This window comes from Gallus gallus, chromosome 1 (assembly GCF_016699485.2).
Source record: "Gallus gallus isolate bGalGal1 chromosome 1, bGalGal1.mat.broiler.GRCg7b, whole genome shotgun sequence".
Classification (NCBI taxonomy): Eukaryota; Metazoa; Chordata; class Aves; order Galliformes; family Phasianidae; genus Gallus; species Gallus gallus.
The window spans coordinates 119884920-119899302 of NC_052532.1; the positions used below are offsets into that span (position 1 = coordinate 119884920).

A 14383-nucleotide genomic window follows, 5' to 3' on the forward strand; every position below is an offset into this window, starting at 1 on the left:
TGCATTCAGGAGTTCAGTTCCACGCTTTTGCTTCATAGGCACTTCCATGTCAGGCACCATTTGTCAGACTGCCACTCTGCTGCTGTCTGTCACATGGTAGCAACATGTAATGTGATATTGGCTGGAAGGTTCAACCTCTACTGCTATACCATTAGCATCCACCTCTGATGTCATGTGCTTACTTAATAAAATAGGAAGCGTTACTTTCAGAGCAGCACTCAAACATATGTACATACATACAAATCTGTTTTGTTGCTGATAATATGTACAGCTAAAAAAACAAAATGCATTTAAAGGTTTTTAAGTTCACATTTTTTGTCTGGCCCCATAAATATTAGTGAATGGCCATATGTTTTCATTTTATTTTGCGTATAGTAGTAAATACACTATTTCACCTTACTGTTTTCTGAACTGTTTAAAATGAATTCAGATGCACGCTTGTTCATCTTTTCATAATGTATCACTAAGATACAGCACTTCTCTTACTTTCAGTTCTTGAAAAATCTGCGAAAAAGAAAAGCATTCATCTGACAACAAGTGTTTTACCAGGCTCCTTATTTCTTGCTGAGACCAGTTTCTATTTTTGTATGTTTTACCTATAACTGAGAAACACTGCAATTTGAAGAAACCATAGTTTGTAGCAATAAAGTTAACTCTTTTAGTTTTCTCCTTTACTGACATGGTATGCCTTCGTATAAAATTTTGTCTTCATCCATCAGGAATGTCAGAAAAAAAAACTGCTGTCACTCATGTAGTTTATAAGCAATAGGAAATAGAAATTTTTATAGGAAATCTCAGGACACAGTGATTTTGTTCTTTCTACTGCGTCGAGTGACCACTGAGGGATTTTGTGGAAGGCGCTCCTTCATGACAGAAAGAATGCGTTGATAGTCTATGTGCTTTGCATTAATGTCCTCTTATTCTATTGTGGACTGCAGTACATACCAATCATCCAGCAGTTCTTCTAAATGTTCTAGCTTTGTTTATCAAGTCACTTTGGAAGATAAATTGTGGTTATATTTTTAGCCAAGCTTTAGATATATTTGTTTTTTTCTAAGCAGTTGATCTCTCAGGCTACGTCCCTAGAGCTGGAGCTGCTTTGCATTACAGTAGTAGGGCAAAGATTTTCACCCACGTAACTCATGCAGATTTTTGTCATATTTATCTGTTCTCTGTTCTTTGGTAACATTGTTTTACTCAAAAATGGTACCATTAAGCTTCTGCATATGCGTTCCTTGCTTGCATCTTACAGTGAAAGTGCAAAGAAATAACTGCATATAAAACGCATAAGAATTCACCTGCTAAAGAAGCATGATAATCAGGATAACAGTGGATGACTTCTACCATTATACTGCTGGTCCTGATCTGCATGTAGTATATTACTGAAGAGTCTAAAGGAGATTAATTTTTTTTTTTTTTTTGGGGGGGGGGGGGGGGGGGAAGAGGTTGGGTTTTTCTTCCCCAGCTTATTTCATGCAAAAATGAATGGCAAATTTATAAAATTATAGTTTAAAAACAATGAATAGTGAATTGATGATGGTGGTTACTGAAGTGACAGAGAGATGAACGTTGACAAGTAGCTAGAATGCAAGGCAAATCATGTCTTCTGCTAGAAACGCAGAGAAAGCTTGTGTTGTAGCTTGTCTGTAGCAATCCACAGGTTGAACAAGAGAGAGACAGGTGGGAATTAGATCTACCCTGACTGCTATCACAGTTAAAAGGAAAAAAAAAGAATGAAACCTAGTAACAGTGAGAAGATTGCCAGTTCAACATTATGTGGGGTGGAACAAAAAGAAGTGACAGCTTCAAAACAGAATGAAATAGCAACTACAAAAACTAAAATCTAGAACTTAGTGCCTGGTAAGGTGCAAAGTAGTATTTGAAATGAAATTAGGAGTGAGATGGGCAAAAAGAGGAGAGTAATCTTTCTCTTTTTACCTGCTTATCCTGCAAGATCTGTCCTACCTTAATTCAATTTGTCTTGTATTTTTCTGTTCTTTTGCATGGGTGTTCTTAATGTATGTCATATGTGGTTCTTTTCTCACACCTTCTAGAATGTATTTTATCTTACTAGCAGAGTGGATCTTCTTGCTTGATGTCATTTGTTTAAAATTTTGTTTAAAAAGTGGATCAAAACAGATTACAACAGTTTGTAAGTTATTATCCTGCAACTATTTTCTGCTTTGTTTACATCTTTTTAAACACTTCTGCATACTCTACCCAAGTTACTGAGTCAATACTTAAAATATTTTACTGCTCAAAACAGAACAAGTTGAAATTACACGTTTACATGACTGACAGCACTTTTGCTATGTTTCTGATGTCTGAAGGCAATTTCTCAGTGAAGCTATTTTGTGTGAATACATATTTGCTGAATTGTAAAGGGTAGGGGATGTGCAGAATTAATTCTTAGCTTAATATGTTTGTATGCTATTAATTATTTTTGTTTTATAGGGCCAAACTTGGAATGCCCCAGTTCTTGAGTCCCGAAGCGCAGAGTCTTCTGCGAATGCTCTTCAAAAGGAACCCAGCTAACAGATTAGGTAAAGTGTTTAATGGAGTGTTTTAAATTGGATCATAAAATTGACAACATAATTATTATATTGACTAAATACATAGGCAGCTTCTTGTTTAAAATAAGCTGTGAAGCAAAAACGTAGCTTGCCTGTTTGCTTTTCTGATGATCAGCAAAACCTCATTTTTTTATTCACATTTCTAAAATATATACATACATATATATATATATATAGTAGTAAGAAGAAATACAATTTTCTAGTAATCCTTTTGACCAAGAAAAATAATTCTTCCTTTAAAAAAGGAGCAGGTCCAGATGGAGTAGAAGAAATTAAGAGACACCCATTCTTTTCCAAAATAGATTGGAATGTGAGTATCTAATTTAAATAATAATAATAATAAACTTCTTGATTAAGAAGTATTGGTGTCATGAAACTTTTCAATCCACTCTGAACTACCTTTCTTTTTAGAAATTGTACAGAAGAGAAATTCATCCCCCTTTTAAGCCTGCAACTGGCAGACCTGAAGATACGTTTTATTTTGATCCTGAATTCACAGCAAAAACTCCAAAAGGTAAAAAGAGAAGAATTCAGCAATTTATGCATTTCAAAATTAGGAATACTATTCCTGTTGACTGTATCTTGTTCTTACGCGTTTTGCTGGACTAAATGAATACTCAAAGATATATATTCCATACTTCATTTATAGTCTTGAGTGCTAATATAACATGAGGGACTATTGAGTTGTCCTATGTAAAAATTGAAGTAATCCTCACCAACAAAACATACAGATAAATTCAATTTTCCTATCTAAATCCCAAACAATCAGTGTTACTCTAAAGATTATTCATGTCCGTCTCTTGAAAGCAATGCCCTATGGTTTCATTTAATTTATGATGGTATTCTTACAAACTATGTATATATGGGAACTTTTCATATATGTGTAGATATACTATGTATATATGGAAACAATTTCAGACTTTGGGTGGTAGAGTTGCTGTTTGGGAGCAGTCTGATTCTGCATAATTTGACAAAGACGCATTCAGAATATGATAGAAATTCTTGTCTTTAGAAATTTAGACAGTTACTAAATTTATGTACTCTTTCTCCATAAATATAAATATGCCGCTGTATGGAAATATTTTCTGCACAGTGCTGTTTTTCTATTGTAAAATATTATCTGGCAGTAATACGATCTTTGGAGTATTTGATTATCAATTGTGGCTAAATCTAGTATGTGGAAATAATTCAGTACTTTTAATACTGAAAAATACTTCATACAAATTTTAGTTTATGTACTTTATTCTACAAAGTTGTATTTTGCTCTTCAGAATAGGCATAACTGCATCTCTTCATTTTAAAAGCTATGCTTTGTAAGTAGGTGATGTGTTTTTCAGATTCGCCTGGTATTCCACCTAGTGCTAATGCACATCAGCTTTTTCGCGGATTTAGTTTTGTAGCTATTGCTTCAGATGATGAAAGCCAGTCAATGCAGACAGTTGGAGTGCATTCAATTGTCCAGGTGAGTACATCAACATCAGAGGGGGGAAAAAGTCAGTTATGTAGTGTTGCCCTGTCCTCGTGGAGGGGATATTTCCTTCACTGTAAAATGAGGTGCCATGGCAATGTCATTAGCAGCTTTGTGCAATAAAAGTAAGGATCAGATTACTTTATTCAAGCAAGATCTTTGAAAGTGCAGGACCCTTTTCATTTCTGAGCATCCATGAGTGTGAGCGGGCTTCAACCCATAAATGAAAACATTCTATCCTCCGAACTGTAGCTACTCTTTAATATCAAGCCATGATTGTGTGGTGAAGAGGAATATAGGCAGCTTCATTGTTTTGTTCTGCAGCCCAAAATATTGATTCCTGTAGTGCAGGTAGGAAGCACTGGAATACAATTGCAAATTCTGCCTAGATGTTGTGGATTGCTGTGTATCTTAGGAGTATACTCAGCCTCTCCCAAACCAGTTTAGATGTGGTAAGCAGTGACATTTTGTGGCTGTTTGTTTATCTTAGAATCATAGAATCATAGAATCGCTAAGGTTGGAAAAGACCCACAGGATCACCCAGTCCAACCATTCGCCCTTCACCAATGGTTCTCACTAAACCATGTCCCTCAACACAACATCCAAACGCTCTTTGAACACCACCAGGCTCGGTGACTCCACCACCTCTCTGGGCAGCCCATTGCAGTGCCTGACCACCCTTTCAGAGAAGTAGTATTTCCTAACGTCCAGCCTGAACCTTCCCTGGCACAGCTCGAAGCCATTCCCTCCAGTCCTATCACTAGTCACACGAGAGAAGAGGCTGACCCCCAGCTCACCACATCCTCCCTTCAGGTAGTTATAGAGAGCAATAAGGTCTCCCCTGAGCCTCCTCTTCTCTAGACTGAACAATCCCAGCTCCTTCAGCCGCTCTTCATAAGGTCTGTGCTCCATGTTATAGGTCAGTTTTGCAGTACATACAAGCTTTGGCTTCCTGCTGGTTTTAGAATGACACCAGTAGTGTCTCCTATATTAGCAATTGTGAGGTTGTTAATTTTAGTAGCCTAAAGTGGCTGCTATTTTTATCCATTCTCCTGCTTCCGGTACTGCTTATTTTTGGACAGCAAAGCTTTGGCTAGGTGCAGTCCTGTGTGAAATAAGAAAGGGGGCTTCGTGCTTGAATGGGGGAGAGGCGTGCTTTGCCTCCTTGTAAGACTGAGGTCATTCTAAAAGCATGCACTGGGCAGTCTGCAGTCAGCAGGATGTAAGCAGATGCATCTATAGGAAAAAAAATTACTGAGGAAAACTAACTGGTGGCCTAAGCTGTGGTGAAAACTTCTTACTGATGTATAGCTAGGAACAAAACGGCATGCTGTGTGATCAGATTTTCTTACATTTTCACTGCAGGGATGTTTTGTAGCTGAGTAGCTTTTATTTCTTCAGTCTTTTTACTCTGTCTGGAGTAGTTGTAATCTGCTTGTTTGTACACGTTTCACTTGTAATGAAATACTGAATTTAAAGGGCTCACAGATCCCCTTTTGTTCTAAGAGGCTGTTTGATTTGGTATAGATGTCAGAATTACTTCTGGTCCAGAAGTCTTGCTAACAGTTATTAAAAGCTTCTCTGTGCTCCTTCTTTCCCACATACTTTTGTGGATGATGATCTTTTTCTTTGTATATGGTTTCCTTCTCTTGTAAAAGTCTCTCTCTGGTGCTTTTCCTTTGTGCCCCTCAACCACTTCCTCACTCATATTTCCTCTTTTCTCTGCAGCAGGATACCCAGATGGTTTCCTGCAAATGCTTTGCATCCTTTGCACAAACTCCTTATACCAGAAAGCCATTTCCTTCCCTTACAAAATTGGAACACTTCTCCTTTATGCTTTTAATTTCTGTGAAAGGATTTTTGATTGTTGTTCCATGAAATTTCCAGTTAATCTAATTATATTGAACAGCACCTGAAATTTCTAGCTGACATTTCACATGTAAAGAAAAAAATTCATCTATTTAGATGACAGAAACAGTTATGCTTTTTTTATCACTAACTGTAGTCCTCTGATCTTCTTTTGTCTAAGAGGTTTTATCTATAAATAAATAGATCCATAGACAGAAAAACATTGCATTTTCAGTTTGGAAAGTGTAGTGGGCATCGTTTATGATGTATCTATAATTTATCTCATACTAACATTAAACGGAAGGTAGTGTCTGTTGAAAACACTTTAGTATAGCCATCAGTTTAAAATTTGAAGCAAACCACTAGGAATTCAAGAACTTACTCTTAATGTAAATATCAGTTTTTCATTTAGAATATTGATCAATTGATAATGTTATTTTGGTAGCAGTTGCACAGGAACAGCATCCAGTTTACTGATGGATATGAAGTAAAAGAAGATATTGGAGTTGGATCTTACTCTATTTGCAAGAGATGTGTTCATAAAGCTTCAAACATGGAATATGCTGTAAAGGTAACTGCTTTGTTATAAAATAAACTTTTCAGTATTTAGCACCATAAATATAGGGTGTCATAAACTTATTTACTGTAGAGAACATATAGCATTAAAATTTCTTAACAGGTACAGATTTTAGATATAAATATGAATTACACTCATCAAGCAAACAGAATAATTACTAGCAAAATTTTATATAGACCTGCTATAGTTTTGTTATCTGTATGCTGATTTGGGTGGTGATAAGCAATCTTCAGTCCTTGAAACATATGTGTAATTACAATAAAATTGATGGGAGTTGCATGATTACTTTTAGTAGAAAATGTACTGCAGAGAAGCTTACATTTCTTTCCATCATTTAAAAAGCTATAGTAGATTGCTTTTATTTAAACATAATCATATATGGAGGTTTTTTTCCTTCTAAAGTAGATTCTTAAATTGTTAGATACGAATTCATAACGGCTGTATATCTTCCAGAGTGAACTTCAGCTCCTCCTTTGCTGGCTAATTTTTAACAAGGTTTCCAATGTTATTTTAATATAATTCTATCAGGCTTTGTAGTAGTTCTTTGAAGACATTAGCTTCTTAATTGCTGAAATCAACAGAATTCACATTAGGGCACTAAGTCTGTTTTTATTGTCTTTCTACATAACACTGTAGAACTGGATACTTACTAAACAGAGATGTAGATTAGCAGACTTCTTAAGTAGAGGGGGGGGAAAAACATGCTAATCCCGTGCTATGAAGTAATTATTTTCTTTAATTGTTGAACAATTCACTACTTGCATATAAAATGCAAAGATGAGTTCAGAATGTTTTACTATATCCTTGCACTTAATTTCTCTACTGGAAAGTCTCCAAATTCAATTTGGTAGTTACATACTTTTAATTATTCTGGTTCTAGCCAAGAACAAGTATTACTTCTGTTCTTGCAAATTAGAGTAAGTTCTTGAAACTGGTAGAAAAGCACTGGCATTAATTTTCTAAGCTGTAATATTTATTGTGTAGTTTGCTTTGCTTTTCTGCTGCCTCTGTTGTGGCTTTTTCCCTCAAAGAATCATGGAAAGAAAAAAAAAAAAGTCAGCATCCAGTCTGTTGGGATGATGCTGGTAGTAGAAGAGCTCTAGGATACCAAGAGGAGGGAGGGGTGAGATAAAGAAGACATGAGAGGAAATTCCACAGTTCAGAAGGAGAAAAAAGGAGGACTTTTATAAGTATATGAAGAAGAATATTTAGTAAATAGAGCCAAATAATGTTTTGTTTGCACATGGAAAACTTCAGAGCCTGATAGCAATCCTTCAGAAATTCATTCAGAACTTTCCTGGTAGAATGCTTGTCTGAATTAACTTTGTAGTTAGTTTTTTTTTTCTTATTTTTGATTCCTTAACTCTTTTGCTGCACTAAATATTTGTTTGAGATCAGCTTTTGAAAAATCAGTTCCTTAGCATCATCAAACTGGCATCTCACGTCAAGTTAGGAACTTCATATTTTATTAAATGATGGGTGACTGAAGGTCTCATCTACTAAGCCACTTTGTGTAATTTAACACTGTCCGAGGGATCAGGGTTCCTTGCTGTTTCTTGCTGTTCCAATTTAACTTTGTTTTTTATGTTCCATATCCTTTGCCAACAGTGATAAATATTGCTTATGTGTTTCTGCTAGTACACCAGAGTGTTGCACGATATAATATTCACAAAAAGACTTATGCTTACGTATCTGTTTGTTCTTACAGATCATTGACAAGAGTAAAAGAGATCCAACAGAGGAGATTGAAATCCTGCTGCGCTATGGACAGCATCCAAATATTATTACCCTAAAAGATGTAAGTGATGTTTTGAAGGAATCCTTCAGTTTGTTATAATAGCATGCAGCTTTTTAACTTGAGAGACGGCCAACTACATGTTTTAGGCTTGCTATTGATTTTCAGTAACTCAGATTGAAGATTTAATTTGATTTAAGAATCAAATTGTTACAACAGAACTTATTCAACAGAATTCCGTTTCTACTGAAATTGCTCACTGTCATCTTTTCAAGAAGCTTGTATTTTTGTAGAGTGTAATCTTAAGCCGTCAAACAGTTCATTCTTGAAAAATCCTGATGCAGAGAACTTCATGTTTGAGACAGCATAGGACTCGAAGTTGTTTTCATGGACAGTAATAAGTAGTACCTAGTATAGGGCAAAATCTCCTAGTATCTGTGTTTATCACTTCTGTTTACCAAGTATCTCTACTTTTGTCTTTATATAGAGGTGTGTATCAAGCTATTTTTTCCTGTATTATATTTTGACTACGGAAACACTTTAACTATCAAACACAAATAATAGAAGTTGAGAGGTAGAGATTTTTTCATAGTGAGCACTAGATTCTGATAATCTAAGAGAAAAAGAATTGGATTTCTCTTTAATTATGCATTAAAGAATTAAAAGTTTAAAAGGTATATAGTTAATGAAATCTTTAGTCTGCAAGACAGTATTCGGGTCAAGCAAAACAGAGCTAACCATTTCCGGAAGGCTAAGCTCAACTGGAAGTAGATTCTCAGGTATTTTGAAGTCTTTAAAACAGTTGCTTATAAATACTATGGAGATGGGTACTAGAGAACTCAGCCTAGAGTTTGTCTACAATAATTTTTCTTCACTTTTTTGGTATCATGTGTTTTGGCCCTTTCTTGGGAGAACGAAAAGTCATACACAAGCTACTCCACCATGGAGCTCACCTTATTGCAAGTTGGATATCACAGTTAGAGCCCCACATTCTGTTTGCTGTGTTTCGTGCTGTTGGACAGTTACACTAACAAAGTGCTTCTGTGTTAACATGGAACCTGCATCAGCATTCTTACTGCTTTTTGTGGTGTGTGCTATGTTCACATATTGATTTATGAGAGATTATGTTACTGACAGGAAGACGAATGGAAGGGTTGCTGTGAGTGCTTACCCGATGTATGGGTTTTTTTTAACTGAGAAGAGAGAATCCCAGGCAGCCTTGAAAAGTTGCCTTTCACATCAAATCCTTCTGCTTTGTGATTAATTCTTCATTGTGGCCAGTCGTCTTCCAGTAGGAGCCATCTTTCCTTCAAACCAGCTATAATATACAAAGTGCAAGAAGTGACTGCAAAAAAAAGCTTTACACCACAGAGGAAGAGATAATTGGCTGTATTCTCTGATTATTTCTACTTCACAGTAACTCCTTAAGCAAAGTCTGTGGAAGTATGTCTACTGTAAAGAAAGAGGCATAGGATTCATATGCATTAGGAATTTGTGTGATGTCCACTACTGCAAAAATTTAACATCTTAATATTAAATGTATGGTATAAATTGCTTGTATGTCCCGATCTACAGTGGCATGCTTTCAGAGGAAGGCATAAGAAGTCTTTGGCCGTCAGACCTCAAATTCATTGAGAACGTAGTATGTTATTATACAAATAAAACTTAATTTTGATTTGACTCAATTTTTCAGTCAGTTTCACACCAAAATTTAAATATTTCTATTTTGAATTTCTGAAATAAGATACTTTGGCATTTAAGTGCATGTCTTGGAAAGGACTGTTCTGCTATAAATATTTTTGGGGTTTTTTTTTTTGTCTTCCAAGAATAAATGCAGTAATACGTGAATGTAAATGAAGGTGGACATTTTCACTTTTGTTTGGCCTTTATGTAATTTAATTGTGAGGGTGTGAGGGTATTTGCATTAAAAAAATGGGTGCTCAGAACACCTCTTTTTTTTTTTTTTTTTTTGCATTGTAGGCTTCTTTATGGTTTTACTTCTATTTGTTATTAGTGGTCTTTTTCAGATGCACAGCATAAAAACAAAAGGAGGAGCTTTGCTTTGCTTTATCCATGTCCTTCTTACCTGATACCCTGCCTTTGACAGTGCTGGTAGTGGATGGCTAGGAAACAGTGTCAGAATTGAGGAAGCACAGAGCTTCCAGTGGTCCCTTACCTAGGAACTTGCTATGCCAGACCACTATATGTATTTTACCCTATTTTGCTTTTTAGTTATCATTATGTAATAGAACTTTTGACCCACTTTGAGATGTTTAAAGCATTGGCAGAAAAGATTCTTCAGAGGCTTTTTTGGAAACCTGAAAACAGCTTATCCAGTCTTTCCTGTCCAAGTGCTTATTTCTGACTTTAAAAATAGGAAAAAAAAAAAACCCCCAAATGTGTTTTTGAAACCTTATTTCTCTTTATGAAACTGTTCTCTCTCCATGATATAATACTTCTATTCAGTTGCCTATATCATGTTGTTTTTACTATGTTTTTTACCAATTTGCTTGGTAGACAAGAGATACTGACTTATCTTTAGGGTATCCCAAGAGTTAATTTTGAAAACTGGCATTGTGTTTATGATGTTAACATAATGCTGTGCATCTGACTGTGAAGGAACCTTCACAGAAGCATTTAGTCAGTGCAAAAAGCTTCCTGGGATTAAATTGGTTGAGAGAAAATCTCTCTAGACCAGGGCAAAGAGAGAGGTTGAGGTAGGCTTTTGATTTTTTTTTTTCTTTTTTTTTTTTTAGGCAGATAAAACCATAAGAGGCTGGCAGTTATAGCAGCCAAAAGCAAATTTGCTCGGATGTCCCTCTGCAGTGCTGAGATGTGTGATATGTGCGCTTCATAGTGCCAAAGAAATAAGACCATTTTAGTATTTAGAACTCTATCATCCTACTTTTTAATCCTGTGCAGTATTTAAATTTTTCATGTAAACATGTTCAGATAATCAGTTGCTTATATTTAATAGGGAAGAAATTACTACCAAATGAGAACTTTAAAAACCAGTCATGTCATCTTTTTAAGGCTATAAGCTTGTAAAAGGCTGAAGAATTATCTTATGCTCTTCCTCTTGTTTAAATTGATGAGAAAATATTTTTTTTTTTACTAGAGGGAACAAAAACTTCTAAGCCAAGAAAAATTCAATTTTCAAACTGAAAGCAAATTGTAGTTATTCCAAGTATTAACCAGCGTATGTTTACCAGACAGTTTAACAAAGAAATTGGGATGAAAACTTTCTTAATTTAGCTGGTATCTATTCCTAAATGTATTTTACTACAACATGGATAATTGTTTCTATTTAAACATAGCTAGTTTTCAGTTTATATGTATTACAGAAGAGAACAATTCCAACATCAGCAAGGAAAATAGGTTGAAGTAATGATAGGGAACGGAGTCTGTAAAATGTTTCATTACAGAAATCAATTTCTGAGTTAATTCAAAACCCCAGCAAAGTGGAATGAAATGCTTAAGCATAGCTTAAAATGTGTTTTGGTATAGTTCAGTCTGTAGTGCCCCCTGGTGATGCTGTAAATTATTTCTCAGTTATTATTACCAAAGAAGATGAGAGCCAGGCAAAAATTAAGGATTTTTCCATAATTAAAAGCATAGACTAAATGCGTATGTTATTTATACTAAGGTATAAGCTTTATGTGCAGGGCAATGTGTAAGTTGAAGGCTTTTAAATAACAGGTTTGTGTACATGAACTTCAAGACTGGCCTCAAGTAATCTGTTTACACTGTTCTTTAATTTTATCTGTTTACTTGGAATAATCCTTTTTTGTTGCAATTTAGTGCAATAAGTGCTTCCAGAATTAGCTCATGTTGTTTAATTGAACTAGATTCTCTTTTTTTCCCCAGTTTCTCCTGCGTCTTGTTTAATTTTTTTTTTCTCAGCAAAACTATTTGGGGGAAAACTACATTCTTATTCATATTTATCTTGAAATACATACCTGACTATTTTTCTGTTATTTCATTACTGTAGTACCTTTTTATTCATTTATGTTTATTTCTGAAGATGACCAATGTTTTTTGACTAGTAAGTGGAGTGAGAAATGTGAGAAAAGTAATTGAAATGACTTATCTAATGGAAAAAAAGGATGTTCCTGCTCTGTGTGTTTCATGCAAAGATGGAAAAGAAGAAATATTTTGAAAGTTTACATTTTTATGTCCTTTTTGCAGGTGTATGATGATGGAAAATATGTATATGTAGTAACAGAACTTATGAAAGGAGGAGAACTGCTGGATAAGATTCTTAGGCAAAAATTTTTCTCAGAAAGAGAAGCTAGTGCTGTTCTGTTCACAATAACAAAAACGGTTGAATACCTCCATGCACAAGGGGTAAGTTTTCATCTCAGAGAAAATCCTTCTAATGTTCTTCTCTTTCAGAAATATACACCTATATCTTTATATGTTCTCGTATGCAGTAATTAAGTAATTTCTGGTACAATTATATTGCAGCAGGATTTTGTTGTTGTTGTTGAAACTATAACAGTCCTCATCAGTTGAGTACGTGTCCAGGTAGCAGCAATGGTGCAGTTGTTTCTCTTGTCCTTCATGCATGGTTTGAGCAGTTCTGTGGAGTATTCAGATAATGATGAATAGGATGTAAGAAGTAAGCCAAGAACTGATCTAGCTGTTGTGTCCCTGTTCATTGCAGGGGAGTTGGACCGGATGTCCCTCAAAGGTCCCTTCCAACTCTAAGGATTCTATGATTCTAAATGGTGCTAGGACCAGTGCTGTTGCCTAGACCTAGTAGTGTAGTGTAGTCCCAACCCCATGCTATGGTAGACTCTTAACATCTATCAGTTTCCACCTGTTACTCTTGTCATTTCTTTCACTTATTGTTTCTGAAGTTTGACTTTTAGCTCCTCCAGTAGTAAACTTAACAAAAGTAATTTGGAAATACAGAAAGTAGTTCAGAGATTGAGAAGGAAAGTGTGGCAATTGCTTGGCAAGAATGACAAGGTATGTTGCATTTCAAAATAAACAAGAAGGGGAAGGATAGAAGAGAAAAGGCAGAAAACAAGATTGCAAGGAAAGAGGCAAGCTCTTAACGCAATGCTGTTATCCAAGAAAAGACGTTCCAGATTGAATAGTACTCAAATTGTTTTAAGGAACACATAATAGTTCGGCACACTTTTCTGGGAGCTCTTATTTCAGAAAAATTATGATCAAAGTTACCTGTTCCATCTTGCCATGCAGTCCATCACTTCATTCAAGCACTTGTTTGTGAGTAGTTTTTTGAGCCTACGTGCACTAAGAATCTTTGGCCAACGGTGGCCGTTGCGCAGTATGAGTAAACCTTAATGCCTTCTGTGTGGTTCTTTCTAACCACGTGTGGAGAGAAAAGGCCTAGTGTCTTCATGTCAAGTAGGGTATTTTAGGGGCTTTTGATCATTTGTTTACTTGGATACTTGGAAATACTGACATTTTAAACTTGCATTATATCACGTGTTCTTTCAAACTACCGGAAATTTTTGCATTTCCTTATTTTAAGGACACCTCAACATAAAAGCTGGCCAAGTATGTAAGTAGTGAGCTCCTTGGTAGTCCAATTCTCAGCTACTGTTGGTTTTTTTTTTGCATGCTAGAGGAGCTCATTTGAATATGGCATTAGTAATCTGAACAGATTCTGAATCTGTGTGTGGTCTCTGCAACACTTCCTAGAGGGATATCCTCATGGGCATGCAAAGGATACATTTGAGCAGAAAACTTAACTAAGCAAGTAAAGAAATCTTCCTCTTCGGGTTAAGTAATAGTTCCAACTCACCCAAACCATTGTAAAAGTATTATGGCTCATGTAGAGCAGCTAAGGGCTGGCACAAGCGACACAATAAAAGGCACAAGCAGGAAGTATCATGTCTTGGAGCAAAATACTTCTGCATGCTGGTAACGAGTGACACTAATAATCAAAAACATGATGCTAGGAAATAACTGGAATGCTGGGATGTCCTTCATATTGTTTTGCTGTCGTCTTTTGCTGTAATATGAAATGTTGTTTCTGGTTGAAATGTTAATCTACACAGTGTGACATCTTTTTAAAATTCACCTTTGGAAAAGCAACACTGAATGAGAAGGTACTTTATTCTTTAACATCTATGTTGCCTTATTTGTAGGATCTGAGTTTGAACTAGACTGTTACTCTTTCCTTACACTTAATTGCTTCCCTTTAT

The 14383-nt window shown here is 35.5% G+C and overlaps 1 protein-coding gene across 4 annotated transcripts in view; it reads left to right on the forward strand.

The window, feature by feature from the left end:
* Positions 1-14383, forward strand: part of RPS6KA3 (ribosomal protein S6 kinase A3) — a 71615-nt gene that overhangs the window by 48607 nt on the left and 8625 nt on the right. For 3 of the 4 annotated variants that reach the window (XM_046903805.1, XM_015272663.4, XM_025146577.3), the window contains 7 exons: positions 2455-2543; positions 2819-2883; positions 2985-3087; positions 3911-4035; positions 6335-6460; positions 8175-8264; positions 12390-12548. In XM_046903805.1, the coding sequence (XP_046759761.1) occupies positions 2455-2543; positions 2819-2883; positions 2985-3087; positions 3911-4035; positions 6335-6460; positions 8175-8264; positions 12390-12548 (757 nt within the window). The remainder of the gene's footprint in view (positions 1-2454; positions 2544-2818; positions 2884-2984; positions 3088-3910; positions 4036-6334; positions 6461-8174; positions 8265-12389; positions 12549-14383) is intronic. The other variant, XM_015272662.4, reaches the window with a different exon arrangement.